General features: G+C 35.5%; 1 protein-coding gene across 1 annotated transcript; it reads left to right on the top strand.

Moving 5' to 3' along the window:
- Positions 1–15,894: 15,894 nt before the first annotated feature.
- LOC145600437 (uncharacterized) lies at positions 15,895–16,591 on the top strand. The gene is made up of 2 exons (XM_081656333.1): positions 15,895–15,982; positions 16,191–16,591. Exons 1-2 carry the CDS (start codon positions 15,895–15,897, stop codon positions 16,589–16,591), a joined length of 489 nt encoding a protein of 162 aa, XP_081512459.1.
- Positions 16,592–17,298: the final 707 nt, after the last annotated feature.

Below are 17,298 nucleotides of genomic sequence, written 5' to 3'. Positions count from 1 at the left end.
CGGTTTTAAGCCAAACCAAATATCAATCCTACATGGACAGTATTTTGGGAATTTGTTTTTAAATGGGTGTATAGTGGGAATTTGTTTTTGTTTTAACATTATTGAGGGAAATCGCTCAAAAATAACAAAGATATTCCTAAAATTCCATCTATTTATTTTAGTGACATGTTTTTTTGTTTTTTTTTTTGAAAAATTAACTTTTGCTACCATTAAAATACCTCTATTTCACTTTTGGTATCAATCTAAAATTTTATTTTATTTTACTACCAACCAAAACAAAAAACTATAGGTTTTGCTACCACTTAACATTTTCCATTACAATTTTTGTTTGAGGGTCCCACTTATTTAACTCCTTCCACTTTCTTCTTCTCACCACGAACCTCCTCATGGCAGCCCCATCCCAAACTCCCACCTATTCTCCGGCAACAACTCTACTCTGCGGTAACCCCCCACCACGCAATCATCAACGCCGATCAGTACCATCAATCGGCAACATCATCACCAAGCAGCAAAGAATCTCAGGATTTTGATAAATTGATAAAATCGTGGCCTCAAATTAAATAATTGAGAAATAAAGGTTCTCGATTTGGCCTAAAATTAATTAAGATTTCGGGGGGGGGGGTTATTGATTAATTAATTCGCAAATTTAATTCGGTAGTAATCTCTTAAATTACGATTTGGGGTTAATTTAATTGATTGAAAAGTACAAATTTTGTTAAAATACAAGTTTTACATACACGAAGAAAAAAAAATTATGGGAAATGGATTGCACCAATGATGTTATGGAAGAGTTGCTAAATGTGGAAGCCGGACTTCAAGATGTTCAAGGTTTTAAATTGCAGTATAATTTTGCATTTTATTCATGGGTAATTTAGTTTTAGTATTTGGGTATATTTTTATATTAATATTTCCATCTTTCATTGCAAATTTTGCATAACCGGAACATGTGAAGAAAGAATACATTTAAGTTGAGGAAGACGATGATTTTTGGGTAAATGAAGCATAGATAATTGATAGAAATTAGTTTTGGGGGTCTAGTCTTTTGGTGTACAATTGTTTGCAAATAGTGTACAATTGGAGTTTGCAAATAGCAGTCCGGACGTTCGGCGGTGGTTGTTGCCGGCTGCTATGGTCGAACAGGGGTGAGACGAGGCTGTTGTGGTCTGTGGGATGGCATTGCCTGAGAATGGGTGGGGCCGGATTTGGGATGGAGCCGATGTGAGGAGATTCATGGGGAGAGAAGAAGAATATATGGAAGGAGGTGATAAGTGGGCCCCACAAACGGAAATAGTAATGGAAAAGGTTAAGTGGTAGCAAAACCTATGAGTATAATTTTTAGGTTTGGTTGGTAGTAAAATAAAATAAAAATTTAGATGGGTAGCAAAAGAGAAATAGGGGTGTTTTGATGGTAGCAAAAGTCAAATTTTCCTCTTTTATTTTTATTTTTATTTTTTTTTATTTTTTTTATTTTTTATGCTTGTTACTTCCTATGTCCCTTAATACAAAACCTCTTTCTGATATTTATTACTCACATAAAGAGGCTTTTAATATAGGGACGGAGGGAGTATTTTTTAATGACTTGATTTTAAAATTTATTAACGACACTGCAACACATGTTTTTTTTTTTTTTAAAAAAAAAGAAACTGGTAGAGATACATTAATGACGATCAATGTTCACTTTGGGGAAAAGGATCACAACATATAATTTCATCATAAGTTCACAACCTCTCGTATCTCATTTAAACTAGGGCTTGTTTTGCGTCATTTTTTTGTTTTCAATTTTTGTTTTTTTTTAAAACAAAAAACCAAAGAAAACAATATAAAGGTATTTCCACTTTTCTGTAGTTAGGTTTTCAAAATTATCATGATTTCAATCAGTTTGACTAATTTTTAAGTCATAAGTCATAATAGGACATATATCATGTCAAAAAAATATGACATATATCATGTCAAAAAAATATGACATATATCATATGATTTTAAGAAACAGAAAACCAAAAAACAAAATACCACATACCAAACGAATTCTTACATGAGAGAAAATAAAAGACTAAAGCAAAGAAAAGAGCATAAATATCATCTAAGATAAGGTGGAAGGGAGTATAGCCATCAACTCTTTACTTAACCCCATCACGGCAATTCGTAGGATCAACATTAAACTCTTCAAAAATAAATTTATTTCTGCATGACCATGATGCATTGATGCCTAAGCAAAGGTTGCAATAGACACGAAATCCTCCTGAGTAACAATGGAAGTAAACCACACTGTTTGATCTCTCTAAAGCTTGTTTTAGGAGCACTGTTAAGAGCCATCACAAACTTGCTAGCTGGCGTAGCAACCCATATTTCCTTATCAACATTGCACTTAAATGTAGCATGTATAATTAGTATAGCACGCATGCGATGCACGATTTACTAATAATATTAAGTTTTATATTGCGTAAAACCTTAAATTAATTGAATAAAAGAATAACAATTAATATATGCAAATTAGTAACAAACCAAATACTATAATTTAGTCCTGAAATTGGGCGATTATTCGAAACCCCCAAACCATCCTGAATTGATTGATCAACTTGCTAGATCCAATAAGAAACCAAAAAGGAATATTACTCACTTGATTTTCAATAGGGAAGAGGATTCAAACCAAGGTTTGAATAATTCAGAAATGGAGATTGAACCTACTACTAGGGTTCAAGAAAAATCTGTTCAAAATCGGCCTATTACTAGGAATCCAATCCAGCCTCCACCCTTGATTAATGGACCTGTGCAAGTTTTATTTCGAGATCTTTTAAGAGATACACAGCTTGCTCCTCTGGGTGGCCTGGTTAACCATTTTGAGGTGGAAGTAGAGATGGAAATATCCAGTGGATCACCCGCTCCACCCGCCTTATTGGACAAGTGAAAAACCCGGTATAAGCGGATGATAGGCGGGTGACGAATTAACGGATGAGGGTGATGGATCGGATTTGGGTGGACAATTTTCACCCATCACCCGACTCGTTAACCCGATTCATCACCCAAATATTTCAAACAACAATTTTTTTTTTTAAATTTCTGAAATTTATTTATACTGGGCTATGGGTTTATGAAGAGTATTATTTGGTCTACGAGTAAGACCCACTAATCTCTCTCCTTGTCTGAGAGATCTTTCAAAAAACTTTGCCATTCTCCTTCTTCACTTTTATTGTTTTTCACGCTGCACTTCTATTTCATCAATTTCCCCCCTTTTTCTTCCCAAAAGCAATTGCAGAATTTTTTGAAATTGAAACCAACCCAATTTAGATAAGAGAGAGAAAAAAGAAAAGGGTAGAGAGCCTTTACTCAATTAAGAAGGTAAAGGTCAGTCAAGCATGGTGGCATGAAATTGGTGTGCTCAAAGATTTTGAGTGTTAACCATGGTCAGTCAGCATCAAGGCAAACGACACTAAATGTTACCCGAATATCACCCGAACCATCCGCTTCGCCCGTGGGTGATGGATGGATTCAGATGGGTGCTTTGGCGGGTGGTGGATGGAGGCGGGTGATGATCTGCCCGCCTCGAACACGATCCATTTCCATCCCTAGGTGGAAGATGATAATGATGTGATGATGAAGCACTTGAAGGGATGGAGGACAGTGAGAGTTGTCCGATCATCTTTCCCACCAAGGAGGAGAAAAAAGCCATGCGTAAACCATGGAAGAACACTCTAATAATTAGGATGTTCGATGGCAATCTAGGGTATATGGGGCTTATGAAAAGACTTAAGCGTAAGTGGCAGCTTAAGGGTGACCTAATCCAGATAGTTATTGGATGCAAGTATTTTATAGCAAGATTTAACAATGTCGGTGATTATAACTATGCTCTTACGTACTCAAGGTCCATGGATTATCGATGATAAGTACCTAACAATTAGAAAATGGTCACCTAATTTCATCCTAGAGGAAGCTTCCATAAACGTTCTAACAGTCTGGGTGAGAATCCTAAATTTATCTGTCAAATATTTCGATAAAGGGTTCCTTAAGAAAATAGGTGCAAAAATTGGTAAAGTTATGCCGATTGATAGATCAACAACTTATGCAGAACGGGGTCAGTTTAATCGACCGAGTGTCGAAATTGATTTATCTAAGCCATTGTTAGCCAAATTTTGGCTTAAAGGAATAATATGGAGTATACAATATGAGGGAATCAAGATGCTATGTTACAAGTCTGGGAAATTGGGTCACATGGATGATCAATGAGCTTTTGGTTAACCTAATGACAAGATGATAGTTGATAATGTCAATGAGCAACTTTACTTGGTTAAGTTACAAAACCAAGTACCAGTTCATAAGCCAGAGAGGTTGATAATTATGGTGGATTGGATGCTGGTCAAGAAGCCAGGTCAAAAACGTAACCCAAGAACTGAGAAAACGGGCCAAGCTAGTAACAAGGATGACCAAGGTTTAGTCAATGTGGCTGGTCAAAGTCTACCAAAAAACACATCCAAGCCTTCTGGTAATGGATATGGAAAGAAATTGAGCTTTGCAGTACTTGTGGCCCAAGGTGAGGGGGAAGATAATAATTTGGAAGATTCTATGCCAAAAGATAATGCTATGGATGCTAATTTGGGAACAAGTGATACTATAAAAGATTTGGAATTATATTCTTCATTAACTATGGGAACAAATATTCCCACGGTTGACCTTGGAGTAAATTCTCAAAATAATATTGGTATTTTTCCAAAATCTTTGCCCTTTAATTTCGCAAAATCTAATCAAGTTAAGAATTTTTATGGACCCACAAATAACAAGAAAAAAGATAAACCTTTGTTTACTAAAAACGTTACACAAAGCCATATCCCACTAGCACCTATTACCAATTTAGTCACTGCCAATGTTAACCTAGACTCAATCACAAAATTTTCTGCTGGAAAGGAGAATCCTAATAAGGTCAAACCAAAGCTGCTTTCACAGAAGAACAAAAAAGCTGCTCACGAAGTTTCTCAATTAGCCATTGATGATGAATGCACAAACGAGCTTTCACATATATACACCACCTTCTAACGTTACTCTACTCCGAATCCCAGCGAGGAAATTTTTCTGTGTGGGACAACCGACGGAGATACCATATTTGGGCATTGTAGACCCCCTGACGAATGTAATGGAAGTAGGGATGGCAATATTAACTGGATATCCACTAACCCGCTCCACCCGCAATAAATAAATGGACGAAAATCCGAATTAAATGGATGAAAAGCGGGTGACGGATGAAGCGGATGATGGATCGGATCGGATGTGGATGATACTTTTTTCACCCGCTAACCATCCACCCACCCGTTTAACATATACTAATTTTTAATCTAAGAATTTTAATAATAAAATATAAAATGTGCAAGAAAATTATATGTATTATTTGTTGCAAATTAATTTTTCAAACAATATATTGTTATTGTTTCCTTTTTTACTAATAAAATTAATAAAACTATTGTACAAATAACCAAAATTAAAGTTTATGTGAGTTTTTTTCAACTTTAATACTCATCCATTAGTCATGCGCTCCACCCGTTTCATCCGCGGATGATGGACGGATGGATATGGATGATGGGTGAAGTGGATGACGGATGGATGTGGATGGAGCGATTAGAGTAATGGATGGTGTGGGTGAAGCTCTACCCGATTTAAATCCGATCCATTGCCATCCCTAAATGGAAGTGAGGATTGAATTATGGATGGAACCGATCTTGGAGCCAATGGAGTTAGTAGTCACTCTCCGAATTCCCAATGGTGTAAGTCGTTTAATGCGATTTATCTCTGATGCTTAAATAAGTTTTTTACCTTCTATTCCTATTTTAATGGAAGAGACTATACCGAATCTTGGCCCAAATTTGCTGCCAAGTTCTTGCATGGTTTGGAACGTGCAAGGGGCAGGAAGTTGTGCTTTTATTAGTGCTTTGAAAGAAGCTTGAAAGGAAAATAAACCTAATGTGATAGCCTTGGTTGAAACTCATATGGGCGGCCATCAAGCAGTACATATTGCTAAGATTATGAATTATGCTGGACATACTAGAGTAGATGCCCTCGGTTTTAGTAGAGGGATTTGGATATATTGGCAACCGAATTTAGTCACTGTTGAACCAATAATCAAGCACGGCCAGTACAGTACTATGAATGTTACTCGTGTTGGAGGGGTCCCTTGGTATTTTACGGTTGTGTATGCCAGCCCGTGTCCTACCAAACGCGCTGATTGTGGCGTGAACTGAAGGATTTTGCAGCAACTCATAATCTCCCTTAAATGTTAGCTGGAGATTTCAATGATACGAGGTTCTCACATGAGCGAAGTTCTTCTTTTCCTAAAACATCGAGAACGAGTGCGCGGTTTAATGAATGGGTGAAAGACATGGGGCTCTGCTTAGAAGCTGAATTCAGTGGTCCTAGCCACACTTGGGCGCGTGGTAACTCGATAAATACTAGAACGAGTGCACGACTGGACCGGGCTCTATGTAATGGTGAATATAGCTTAAGGTTTGCTAATGCGGTGACAAAAAATCTTCTGGCAATTCAATCTGATCATTGTCCACTACTTATCTCCCCGAATGGTTTTGCTCCTATATCATCAATTAATATGCCCTCAAATTTCAAGTGGTTTTGCTCACGCATGAAAAATTTTGAGGCTTCATAGAGGAAAAATGGGATAATTGAACCCCTCTTGTTCCCTTGCTTAACAATTTGGCAACTAACTTACAAAATTGGAATAAAGAGGTGTTCCGTAACACTTTTAGGAAACAGAGAATTTTGCTTGCAAGAATAGATGGTGTGTAAAAAAGGCTAGCCGAGCAAAGGTCTAGGGACTAAATTAAATTGGAGGCTAAACTTCGAAAAGAACTAGATGAGGTGCTAGAACAAGAGGAGCTTCTTTGGTACCAAAAGTCTAGGATTGAATGGATTCATGATAAAGACTGCAATACCTCTTTCTTTCACCTTAATACAATAGCGAGGAGGTGGAGAAACAGAATCACACCCGTAAAGGAGGGTGATTATGGTGTTTGGCTACATGACAAAGATCAAATTCAAGACAACATTGTGAATTATTTTAAAAATTTGTTCGCTGTCGAAGAAGGCCCTTTATTGGATCCTATGCCGACGAATATTTTCCCAGAATTTACTAATAGAGACTGGGAAATGCTTTTGAAACCATTGTAAGGTGTGAGATTGAAAAAGTGGTATTTCAAATGAATGCTCTTAAAGCACTGGGACCAGACGGTTTTCAAGCTCTTTTCTTCTAGATGAAGGAGTTATGTCTTTGATAAGTGCAATTACTAGATATATCAAGGATCACTATTATGGAGATTATAAGTTCCTTCTTTTGGGGCGTCATCCTCTGTTGCTAGACTATGATAGATGATCTTTGGACTAGTCAAATAGTCCAAAGCCCTCTAGAATGGATCCTATGAGGTCACGCACAAGGGTATTGGGTTAAGCAAGTAAGAGGCCCATTAATGGGCCTCATGAGCAATTAACTAATCATGAATTGGATTGGGCTAGTATAGTTAGATTGGAATTAGGTTTTGGGCTTTAGACATGGGCTCTTATTTAGAGATGAGATCTATAAATAAGACCCATGCCTAGGGTTGGATGTAAGCAGTCATAATCAACTTACAGTAGATTTTGACATCAAGGCAACCAATCCCAAAACCTTAATTACTCTCTCTAACTCATGGCTATCTCTCTCCTTCCCTCGTCCGTACGGCCGGCCACCCCTTGGTGGCGCGTGTGGTGGTTCGTGGTGGTTCTTGGTCAGTATGTCGCTCTTCTCCGTAGAAGGTCAATTGAAGGATTCAATTGCAACTAACTAGCATTAGTGGAGGTCTTAATCCATGCCCGTGGACTAAGTAGGGGAATCACGCTTGAGGTTCTTTATCTCCCCTTGTTCTTGTTCGATCGCACGTGGAATCACGCTTCAAAGGTACAATTATATGTTCTTTATGTGTTATGCAATGATCCTTGGTTTAGGTGCTTTATGAATATGATTCATGTTATTTCCGCTGCGTAGTACCTATAAACTCTAACAGTGGTATCAGTTAGCCTATTGCATTTACGCATGTTGACTATAATTCTTTGATAGTCCACAATTTTAATTCAATTAGGAGGGAGAATAATTTAATTATGGGTCAATTATTATATTAAATGTGATTTAACTCTTGGAATTGATTAAAAGTGATTTAATAATGCTCAAAGTAGCCATGAAGAGATCCGATTTTTGCCCTATTATGCTCGAATATTTCGAACCCCAAACCCTAACTTTTCGAAAATTTCAAAACCATAAACCCTAATTTGTGAAATTTGTGTTTTGATTTTGAATTAATTCGATAGTTTCGTATTTAAAGAATTCAATCTATTTGATTACATGTTAAATTATGAATTTTCATGATCAAATTATTTAATTTAAGAGTTAAATTGAATTGGGGATTGAAATTCCTGAAGAACCCTAATTTTTAAATTGAATATGATTTAATTTTAAAATTAAAAGGACCACATTAAGTTAATTTAATTTTAACAAAAATGTTTTGTTTTAATTAAAATCATCAAAAAAAAAGGAAGAATTTTCAGCAGCAGCAACCGCGGCTGGTGGTCCGGAGGGAGGCAGGGTGGGGCAGCGGCTCGGGTCGGGGAAGTGCAGCAACAGCAACACCGTGCATCAGTTGCGCGGCGCTGCTGCTGCTGTTGTGTGCCGCTGGCAGCAGCGTACACCTTGCGGTGTACGGCCACCGTGGCCGGCTTCGGCTGGCCACACCACGGTGGATGGTGCACGGTTTTTCAAAAAAAAAAAAAATAGTTTTTGAAAATATTTCAAGATAATTACAAAATTATTTTGAGATAAAATCAGTTTTATTTTGGATAAACATTGTTTATTATGGGATAAAATCAAATCTTTCAAAAGTTGTTAAGTTTGATATTATCCATATTTAAAGTTGTTATTTTGATAATTATCCATAATTAAAGTTGTTAATTTTGGATAAGATTTGTTAGGATATTCTGAGCATATTCCAAAAAGATAATAATTGATTTAAATAATGTGATTATCCCATAATTATTTTTGGATATAATTGATTTAAAATTTTGTGATTGGCTAGTAATTAGGATAGAATTTCCCAACTTTGTTAGGATAATTTTTGAGGATAAATATGATTTATCTTTTAAGATTAAAATAAGATTTGATTCTATCTCATGACTAATTTAGAATATATGATATTTTATTGGTGATCATGAATAATATATGATATTATCTAATTGCATTAATTAAAATATGAGATATTTTGGTGCCATGTTTCCTTAATTGTGAACATTCGATGTTGTAGTTTAGGAAAGCATGATGAGTGATTTATTATGTGGCAATTTTATAATATATGATGTTGTTTATTGCTATATAATGACTAGTATGGCCCAGTAGATTGCTAAATACGATCTGCGCATCGTGATGTATTTTTGTGATCTCAGTACGGTCTACGTACCGATAAAGTATTTTTGTAATTTTATTTTATTTTATTTAAGTAGTAGATAGAATAGAGTAGAATTACAGGTTGTAGATAATCCAAGAAGCTCAAAGTGAAGGCCCAAAGGAGCAAGGTGGATGAGATCCATGAAGATTCAAGTGGGAGCTATTTACTTTATTAGTTTTCTTAGGATTAGGGGCCATGCTATGTCTTATTTATGCATGCTAGATTTTATTGATGTTTTGTGATGATGCGCTAGAGTTCACTATTTAATCACAGCATAATAAATCTAGATCCCAGTAATATGTATGCAGCTTTTCCAATTAAAACCTGACGAAACCTTCGATCGTTTATGATAGGTCGGCCTCAGCAGAATGTCATAATATATCTTGGGGGAAGTGGGGGTAGGACCCATTCTACATTTTTAATTGGTTATATTCAACAAGGTTAGCTAAAGCGTTTAGAACCTTGAAGCTAAGGGTAATAATTAAACATGTGATGGTTAATTATTCAACCAAGAGTTACAATAGTTGTAATCAGTAAAGAGTTTACTCACCTTGAAAATGTAATGGTTGATGGCAGGCCTCAGTCCGGTCAATTATTGCACGAATAAAGGATCTTGGAATCACTTAATTCAAGTTGGGGTCACTTAAATTGAATAGAGTGTTTTAAAGTTACCAATTTAATTCGCTTTTGGTACTTTAAATTTTATTAAACATAATTGAATTTTGCGTTTACTTATAAGTAACATGTCGTTCTTATTTTATTATTATATATAATCTCCTCGATTGAAAATAAAGTTGAGAAACGTTCTCAAAAGGTTTAAAAGATAATCCATAAACCTATATTCCAATTTTGCTAAGATTGTTCTAAAAGGCAAGTTTTAGAAATTCAAGTCACATGTCTAAGGTTGGTATTATTCAAAATGTTTGAGTAAAATGCCAACACATCTTCATTTTGAAAAGTGTTTCAAGGGATACAATGAGATGGGAGGTACAAACCTTCTTAAAGACAAATAAAGAAATCCAATAAAATCTCTTATTATCAATATGATTGAATATAATAAAGTGATTGGAAATATCTATGATCAAAAGTTAATCAAATGACACTATTTTTCATTCATTTCATATAGAGTTTAATATTTGATTAAACTCAAATATGAAAAATGATTGAATAGGCTTAGCAAAATCATGAAATGTGCTTAAAGGTTAAGCAAAGCATCATTTTGAACCTAAGAGAAGTGTTCTAAGTGGCTCAAATGGAAAAGGTTTAGGAATATATGAGGATTGCATTAAGATGTTATAGGCCAAGAAATGCAAACAAGTTGCTACTTCTCAAACCTAGAACTACTTACATGCTAAAAGTTGTTATGAACAACAAATGTTTCAAATTAAATGGACCAATTCCAATTGATTATAAACTACCTCATACATTTGGAAGGTAAAAGAATGGAAATGTTCCAATTTAAGAACTATATTATAGAAATTGATTTAGCATATTGCTACTTCTTGGACATATGATGTCTTGTTTAGATCACTCATTGTACAATATGGTTGAACTAAAGGAAGAAGATAGCTAAAAGATAAATAAATCTGCAAGTTTAGATGCAAATGTTGCTACTTCACAAGTAGAATCTACAAGTCTGGAAGCAAAAGTTGCAACTTTACAAGTAGAACCAGTATTTCACCACTAATAATTGGCTAGAATTAAATAAATGTTATTCATTCTTGCCATTGTCAAAATACCATTCAATATTAGTAATGACTAAACATCGAAGATTCAAAAACGTGGAATAAATGTTATTCTATGCTTCATTGAATCATAATGTGTTTTGAATTGCTAAATAAGCTTAAGATTCTATATGATAGAAATAATTAAACCATTTCTATATGTATATAAATTGTCTCTAATGTGTCAATTAATTCGAATGAAAATGAAAATTGCATGCGGAAGATCTAAAGGGATGGACTTTCAATATCATTAGATTATGAATTTATTGATATATGTAATTACCATTCTAATTTGAAATTTTGACTAAGTCACCATTTAGAGAAATGATGATGTGAACTCGAGGTCGAATACATATCGATGTAAGAAAGCTAACGGTTCAAAGGCTAGAGACGGACAACGAAACTTCATTTGTGATACGATCACTACTTGTGCTTAGTTGAAGCATATGAGTGAAGATTTTGAAAAGTTCAAAATGTTCAGTATGAAGTTCAGTATCAACTTGACAAGATAATGATTACACTACAATATGATTGTAATTGTGAAAATTTAAGCCGAGACATGTATTGGCAACACATTCAAAGTATTGCGATATGATCGTAATAATGAGAATTTAAGCCAAGACATTGATAAACATCCAAGAGTTGTGAAATCGTTTTACAACAAGCTCTAAAAGAAAACCTTGTGAAGTGTTTATGAAGGGAGCTATCAACCTATATGAGATATATTTTGATAATGGATGTAAATTACCTATCTTCTAACCATTGTTCAAGGGATATATTTTTAAGATAAGCTACAAAACTAAACAAAAATTATATAGGTCAAATCAGAATGTAGCAAAGGCTTCATATGTAATATGGATAAGAAAAGTTCTTATAAAGTCTTTCTACAAAGTAAGGAATAAAAGTTATATTAAAACGTTTAATGCACGTTCGATTCCTATATAGAGCAAGGGGTACTACTACACAAACCATACTTAGCACAAAATGTTTGTTGCTCAAGTAGGTGCCCTTATGGAAATTGTTCCAAAAGGTCAAGTGGGAGTAGTGTAAATTTCGAAAGAGTTCGGGAAAAGCAACAAACAAACATGGTTCAAACTATGATTGGTTCACCCTATGCTAAAAGTGCCTCCTCAAAAGGCAAGTGGGAGTATAAGAATCTCGAAAAGTTCGAGAGCCTTGAAAGAGTTCAAGAAAAGTGATTTCGAAAATCTTGAAGAAATTCGAGAAGTAATCGAATAAAAGCAACAATATGAGCATGATTCACCTCATGTTACAAATGACAACGCGTGGTCTCATTATGTGTAATGGGATTAATAACCATGTGTCGGAGGTAGTACATTCCAAGTGCAAATCCTCTATTGTCGTTTCTCATTGAAAACTAAACAAAGTTGTTGTATGAGTTTCAATTGTTGCATAAAAACCCACAATGATGACTAGCATATGTAAAACTTAGCCAAAGAAATATGATTTCACATTGACTAAGAGTTCTAAAATATTTATTTTGGAACATGATGATTATGCAAGTAATAAGGATGATTTGACAAATTATAACTCCAAGTGGTTTAAAACCAGGAAATCTGAAATAGATTCTAAGTCTGTAAGCAAGTGTATGATACTTGAATAATTTGCCTAAATTGGGTGAAACCCATTGTAAGCAAAGCAGACAAGAAAGAAAAATGTTTTCTAACTAAAGCAAAGACTTGTTAAAGGATCCAACTTATTCTTAGTATGACTATGACTACGATGAAACCTTTACATTAGTCATGTTGCAAAGATCTATTAAAGATATTTAGTGATTTCTACCTTATAAGATTTGGTAGATGGATTTCAAAACGCTTTCTTGAAATTGTTCATGAAATAAGATTTGTATATGATACAATCAAAAGTTTGGAGATCAAATAATCCTAGGGATGCATAAAAGCTCTATAATGGATTGAAGTTAGCATCAGGGAGTTGATGTTCTTAATTTTGTGAGTTAATAAAATCGTTTGATGTTCTCGTAAAATGAAGAAAAGGTCTTGTGTGTACAAGATGTTTAGTGGGAGCTATGAAGTCTTCTTGGTCTAGTGCAGAGAGCAATTATTCATTTCTTGAAGGTTCAAGTGATGGCTAATGGATTTTGTATGAAACCTTGAAGAAGAAGATGAGTACATTTGGGATTCAAGATCTATAGAGATAGATCTCGAAGGATGTTTGAGTTTGGTTAAGGAACTTATATTGATAAGATTCTTATAAGGTTCAACATTATATTGAAAAGAGTTTCAATCCCATGTGACATGGCACGTTTCTTAATGATTCAATACCTTGAGAAAGGTTGATAAAATTAAGACTTTGAGTGATGGTCCTTATGCAATTCGCAAAGGATGCATCATGCATGCCATGGACTATACTCGTCTATTTGATTCACGTGTTTTAAAGAACAAGTGATGATAGATTTCAATCGAAATCCAATGTGACGTTGGAATACAAATTAGAAATTCCTAAGTTCCTTGCGAAAGGGCGAAGGAAAATTCTTAGTGTATGAAGATGAAAATGATTATAAGATTTAGAAATTGCAAAATTCATGTTTATGAGAATGTCTCATGAACTCTACTTACTAAACCCCTTCCATTTCCAAAGCATGAGAAACATGCTAATGAAATTGGATTGAGGCAAATGATGTAATTAGAAGTTGTATTTGTTTTTGGAGAAAAACAAATTACATGTTTAATACGTTCATTTGCAGAATTATGTTTATCAATTGAAACAAAGTTTCAATCTTATTTAATCGTGGTTTAAAGATTAAATAAAATTTCCAAAATAATTATGAATTGATGGGCTCACTAGGTTGATGACCTTTTGAATGAAACCCCACAGGTGAACTAAATTCATATATTATTTAAGTTCCTAGTTCGGAATCATTAAACTGGACATAAATGATTTCCAATAATGGACTAGCATGTTAAGATTGATTGGATAGCGCAGTTTCATGGGCTATAGGAGCGTAGTGATGCTCGGTCAATCACATGGATATGCATGAATGATGCTGATCGAACTATAGACCTACTTTGAAGTTCAAGTATAGAGCTTCCGGATATATTAGTGGATTCCTTTGACATGAGTGGAACATTGATCTCATTCAATGGATGTTATAACTGTGGTACATTCAAACGTCTGCCCGTAACTGGAGATTATAAAGGGTGTTTCCTAGTTATTTCAGAAGTTGAGTGGGAGCTTTGGTTGCCACAAGATTGGATAGAGTCTACCTATTTAATTAGGAATGTGTCTTGGCCCCTTGAGGAGGGAGAATTCAAAAAATGCATGGTCGTGCTCAAATGGATTACATAGTAATCATTTGTTTTGTAATTCTAACTCAGATTTCAAGAAAAGATTTGTAGATTAATATGATCATGACATAAGATGCAATCATATTATCAAATCGACACACATTGACTTAAGGAATTTGAATATTGCGCACTTGTCTCAAACAAGTGGGAGATTAAAGGAGTTATGTCTTCGATAAGTGCAATTACTAGATATATCAAGGATCACTATTATGGAGATTATAAGTTCGTTTTTTTGGGGCATCATCCTCTGTTGCTAGACTATGAGAGATGATCTTTAGACTAGTCAAATAGTCCAAAGCCCTCTAGAATGGATCCTATGAGGTCACACACAAGGATACTGGGTTAAGCAAGTAAGAGGCCCATTAATGGGCCTCATGAGCAATTAACTAATCATGAATTGGATTGGGCTAGTATAGTTAGATTGGAATTAGGTTTTGGGCTTTAGACATGGGCTCTTATTTAGAGATGAGATCTATAAATAAGACCCATGCCTAGGGTTGGATGTAAGCAGTCATAATCAACTTACAGTAGATTTTGACATCAAGGCAACCAATCCAAAAACCTTAATTCCTCTCTCTAACTCACGGCTATCTCTTTCCTCCCCTCGTCCGTACGGCCGGCCACCCCTTGGTGGCGCGTGTGGTGGTTCGTGGTGGTTCTTGGTTAGTATGTCGCTCTTCTCCGTAGAAGGTCAATTGAAGGATTCAATTGCAACTAACTAGCATTAGTGGAGGTCTTAATCCATGCCCGTGGACCAAGTAGAGGAATCACGCTTGAGGTTCTTTATCTCCCCTTGTTCTTGTTCGATCGCACGTGGAATCACACTTCAAAGGTACAATTATGTGTTCTTTATGTGTTATGCAATGATTCTTGGTTTAGGTGCTTTATGAATATGATTCATGTTATTTCCGCTGCGTAGTACCTATAAACTCTAACACTAGAAACATTGGGATCTTGTGGCGAAATATGTGTACAAAGTGGCGCTTGATGCCCTTACTGGGAAAAGGTTGCCGGAAAATCTCAATGACACCTTCATTGTTTTAATCCCTAAGGTCGACACTCCTGAAGTTGCTTTACATTTCCGGCCAATTAGTCTGTGTAATGTTGCTTACAAGATTATTACTAAGGCCATAGTCAATCATATCAAGCCAATGATGCCTCATTTAACCGCTTGTACTCAAAGAAGCTTTGTTCTAGGAAGACAAATTGCTGATAATACAGTGATCGTTCAAGAAGTTATCCACACATTGAGGAACAAGCAAGTTGGTAAAGGTCTAATGGCAATTAAGATAGATTTCAAAAAAGCCTATGACAGGCTTAGATGGGACTTCATTCGAGATTCCTCTATATGAAATACGATTCCCTAGGCTGCTTATAGACTTGATCATGGAGTGCATCACCTCGTCTTCTATGAGGATTAAATGGAATGGAGAGCCAACACAAGCTTTCAAACCGGATAGGATGATACGTCAAGGTGACCCTTTATCCCCGTATATTTTTGTCTTGCGTATGGAATGCCTTGATCAACTCATCGAGGAATCAATTATTAGTAGTCTTTGGAAGCCGATATATATATATATATATATATATATATATATATATATATATATATATATATGCAAGCAGGAATGGGCCTAAACTCTCAAATTTGTGCTTTACCGATGATATAATCTTATTTGCAGAAGCTTCAGTCGAGCAAGTTATTGTCATCCAGGAAGTGTTAGCTCGATTTTGTAGTGCAAGTGGACAGAAAGTCAGCCATCCCAAGTCTCGCACTTATTTTTTAAGGAATATGCAACCTAATAAAATCAATGAAATCTGTCATGCTTTGGGAATAGATAATATGGATGATCTAGCCAAGTATCTTAATATGCCAACTCTCACTAGTAGAGTGACACGTGACACTTTTGCCTATTTATGTGAAAACATTAATCGTCGCCTTGCTGGTTGGAAATCAAAGTACATCTCTCTGGCAAGCCGAATTACCTTTGCCGAGACAACTTTAACTTACGTAATGCAAACTGCGAAGATACCTCGAACAAACGGAAAAAGGAACCCGTCGTTTTATCTGGGGAGGAGATGAAGATAAGCGCATCATTCACCTTCTTTCTTGGGAGACTCTTCAACTGCCAACGGAAAAAGGAGGGTTGGGTTTTCGATCTTCAAGACAAAGTAATGTTGCTTTCTTGAGTAAGTTGGGATGGCGCGTTCTTACATAACAAATGCCCTATGGTCTTGAGTTCTAAGAGCTAAATATTGTAGTGGTACATGCGACATCGATATGTTTCAACCAAAGGCCAACATGTAAATTGTTTGGAAAGGAATATCTGAAAACGCAAATATATAAATGTCATTGCTAAAATACGTAGATAGATAGTGTAGGGAATATATCAAGCATCCCAAACTTGAACCCCACTGTGATCATGCACTTAAGCATGGTGGCGTCCAAAGGGAAGAAAATCAGAGTAAAAAAGAGTCGCCAACATGTTTTAGGAACTTGTAAACCGTTCACATGGTGAAGGTTACACCCCTTCACGATTCATGAGATCGCTAACTCCATAGTGTTCTGGAACCATGACTAGATATTAGGGGATGAAGGTACGAATCCAACCTAAAAAAGATTGAACCCGCCCTAATTTAGGCCTCTACTTTATTCTTCTTATATTCATGTGCACTTTCTGACTTACATACAATCATTAGATTAATCCTAAACCTGTTTATTCTATGTTGGTTGAATATTAATGCACAAATAAATCTATTATTGGCGACCACTTGAATTAAAATCATATT

Source organism: Chenopodium album, chromosome 21 (assembly GCF_948465745.1).
Source record: "Chenopodium album chromosome 21, dcCheAlbu1.1, whole genome shotgun sequence".
Taxonomy (NCBI): domain Eukaryota; kingdom Viridiplantae; phylum Streptophyta; class Magnoliopsida; order Caryophyllales; family Amaranthaceae; genus Chenopodium; species Chenopodium album.
This window is presented reverse-complemented; position numbering and strand designations above follow the sequence as displayed.

Bases quoted from the DNA above. Each gene is read 5' to 3' on its own strand.
- LOC145600437 (XM_081656333.1), top strand. From the start codon at position 15,895: ATGGAGTGCATCACCTCGTCTTCTATGAGGATTAAATGGAATGGAGAG. The intron at 15,983-16,190 runs GTGACCCTTTAT...TCTTATTTGCAG, and splicing joins GGATAGGATGATACGTCAAG to AAGCTTCAGTCGAGCAAGTT.